Source organism: Oncorhynchus gorbuscha, unplaced genomic scaffold (genome assembly GCF_021184085.1).
Source record: "Oncorhynchus gorbuscha isolate QuinsamMale2020 ecotype Even-year unplaced genomic scaffold, OgorEven_v1.0 Un_scaffold_7176, whole genome shotgun sequence".
In the NCBI taxonomy this organism is placed as follows: domain Eukaryota; kingdom Metazoa; phylum Chordata; class Actinopteri; order Salmoniformes; family Salmonidae; genus Oncorhynchus; species Oncorhynchus gorbuscha.
In genome coordinates, this window is record NW_025750622.1 from 15,163 (window position 1) to 18,421 (window position 3,259).

The following is a 3,259-nucleotide window of genomic DNA, read 5'->3' on the forward strand; positions in this document are numbered from 1 at the left end:
TCAGTTACCTGTGATGGTGAGGAAGAGGAGCTCACTCTCAGAGGAGAAGTTATGAGAGAAAACATAATTATCATAAACACAGCTGTAGTTCCCTTGGTGGGAGTCATCTGCAGCAGGGAAGAGGAAGGCAGCAGAGTGATTGACAGCTGGCTGGGTCTGGGTTCTGTTGGAGCCGGTGAACGTGAGGAGGAAGGAGCCTCCTGGGTACTGTGGCTGAGTGGAGCAGGTGATGGTGAAGTTGTAGCCCCTGAACATCTCGGGCCCCTGGTGGCCCCTGAAGACCCCCTCCCATTGGGTCAGTCAGGAAGATATCAGGCTGGACCAGGAGATCTGTAACAATAAAAGAGAACAAGAAAAACCTCTTCAACTAGTTTCCTATAAATATGACAATAACATCAGCATGTAACAGTGCCAGACACCCTCCCTCACAGGGCAACATGAGTAGTGGGCCTACAGTCACTGAGACAACATATGTTGATATCAGGCTGAAGCAGGACATCTGGAACAAGAGGAGAGAAAAAGAAAACGTAGCTCCTCAACTACTTTCCTCATTTAGATGTGACAATAACATGACATGTGACAGTGGTAGTGAGTAGAGACGTTCACTGAGATAACACTCACATACAAAAGCATTCTGGGATATTTAAGTTGTATTTGATTTCTACTTGACTGAGTGATCTATTTAGTAAAGCAGACTGACAAGCTAAACAGTCATCATGAGAGGTGCAGAGGAAGTTGTATGAATAAAGGAAATCAGTTGAATATAATTATAATATGTTGATATTTCCTGATCAGATCACTGTGAGTCCAGGAAGGAGATATAATACATGGACTAAAGCATGTGGAACTCAGCAGTGAGTTTTACAACAGAGGATTATTTTTACGCTCTACGTGGTTCAGCCCTCAGTGGTCCGTTCTGTTTGTGTTGTCTACCACTTCACTGCTGAGCCGTTGTTGCTCCTCGACGTGCCACGTTAAGTCACTGAGATCTTCAGTAAGTCCAATCTATTGGCAATGTTTGTCTATGGAGATTGCATGGCTGTGTGCTCAATTTCAAACACCTGTCAGCAACTGCTGTGGCTGAAATAGCCGGATCAACAAATGTCCACATACTTTTGGCCATATAGTGTATCTTGTTATTACCTGAGCAGATCACTGTGAGTCCAGGAAGGAGACCATAACTTCTCCTACACTCCCTCAGTGAAGACTCAGACCCAGAACAGGAAACTCTAAACTCTCTAGTGGTGTTTCCAGGTGGTACTGAAACAGTGGAGCCACAACCCAGCTGTCTACACACTACTACAGCTACATTCTCCTGGTCCCTGTCATCAGCTCCCACAGTCCTCCACTCTCCCTGGTCGTACCACTCCACTCCACCAGCACAGCGACTGCCTCCTCCCACCAGCCTCACATCATCAGGCTCTGAGAAAAGAAAAGAGAGAGACAGTAATCTTACTATTTTCTCACTAAAACACACCTATATTGTCTCTCATATTCTTCAATACAGGTGAGAAACAATGTTGATTGAGTGACAAACTGTTTCTTACCTGAGCAGGTGAGTCCAACAGCATTACCAGGTAGGCAGGTGTTGTTCTCTCTGTCTGAGGTGTCACAGTCCAGGAGAAGGGACTCTTTGCCTTTACACTGGAACTCTTTATCCCAGGTCTGACCCTCACCTTCTCCATAGAGCCCCCCCTGTAGAGCTGCAGGAGCCCCACAGCCAACATCCCTACAGACGACCTCTGCATCCTGCCGGTCAAAGTCAGCTTCACACACTGAGGCCCAGGACTGATTGGACTTCACCTCCACTCTCCCAGAGCAGAGACCAGCTCCATCCACAAGCCGCACAGACTCTGGAGAAAAAGAGTTGGTTGAACATTCAATCAGTTTTGTTGATGACACTGTCGATGACTAAACACAAATATGTTGGATAAAAGATAGTAGTTTGCTATGTTTGATACTGTAAGAGGTAGAAATGGGTTCTTAGTCACTCAGGATCGGGTTGGGAATAATGCAGGCAGGAGACAGGAATAAGTTCACTTCACTTTATAGAAAATAAACAGCTGGACATCCATCAGGCAGCTTCACTTCAGTACCATCTGAACTACAATGATCTGCCCATGAACATCTCCCATAAACCAATATGACAAACACAAATATAATGTTTAAATACATCTGACATCTCTCCCTCTATTTAAATTACATTAAAAACACATAAAACATGATACATGGTAATATTGTATAATGTACAAATAAATCTGTCAATATGACCAGTCTCTTACCTGAACAGGTCACATGATGATAATATCTACCAAAACAGACACCAGGTCTTCCTCCTCTAATGTCACACTGTCTAATAGAAGACTCAGTTCCCCTGCAAATACTATATAGTATGACTCCTCTTCTTCCATCTTCAACTAGACCTCCTCTAGAATCAGCTACAGGATTCCCACAGTTCAGCTCTCTACACACAACATTAGTCTCTATCATTATTCTCCACCACCAACTAAAACATAGACCTGACCACTCTCCTCTGTAGAAGACTTCCGCTGTCCCAGAACAGGAAGTAGTGGTTCCATTCACCAGTCTGACTGATTGTTCAGCTGTAAACAGCAGAGAGGAAAACACAGTGGTGAGGACAGATGATGACAGTGATTCTGTTATTCTAACAGCAGTGATGCTTTGTGGTTGACAAGTATTAGTAGTTCCATAAAACACTACTTGTTATTGGGGTTTAGAATGGTTTGTATGGACACATGAATTTCTCCATGTGGGATAATAAAGTTGACTAATATTGAACTGCTATAATCACTGTAGATTTATACTCTACCTACCTGGTGGACTGACGCTTTGAGCCTGGAGATCTGAGGAGAAAGAGAGAGACAGAGGACAAATAGAGAGAAAGAGACAGAGGAGAAAGAGACAGAGAGACAGAGAGACAGAAAGAGACAGAGAGACAGAGGAGAAAGAGGAGAAAGAGACAGAGAGACAGAGAGAGACAGAGGAGACAAAGAGACAGAGAGACAGAGGAGAAAGAGAGAGAGACAGAGGAGAAAAGACAGAGAGAGAAGGAGACAGAGAGACAGAGGAGAAAGAGAGAGACAGAGGAGAAAGAGAGAGACAGAGGAGAAAGAGAGACAGAGAGACAGAGGAGAAAGAGAACGAGAGAGAGACAGAGGAGAACGAGAGAGACAGAGGAGAACGAGAGAGACAGAGGAGAACGAGAGAGACAGAGGAGAACGAGAGAGACAGAGGAGAA

The 3,259-nt window shown here is 44.4% G+C and overlaps 1 protein-coding gene across 1 annotated transcript; it reads right to left on the reverse strand.

The window, feature by feature from the left end:
- Positions 1-300: 300 nt before the first annotated feature.
- On the reverse strand, positions 301-2,864 carry LOC124029653 (CD5 antigen-like; the record flags this gene model as incomplete). The annotated part of the gene is made up of 4 exons (XM_046341296.1): positions 301-330; positions 1,073-1,422; positions 1,548-1,911; positions 2,835-2,864. Coding segments are annotated over 4 exons (774 nt in total), but the record flags the coding sequence as incomplete, so codon positions are not given.
- Between the last annotated feature and the right edge of the window lie 395 nt (positions 2,865-3,259).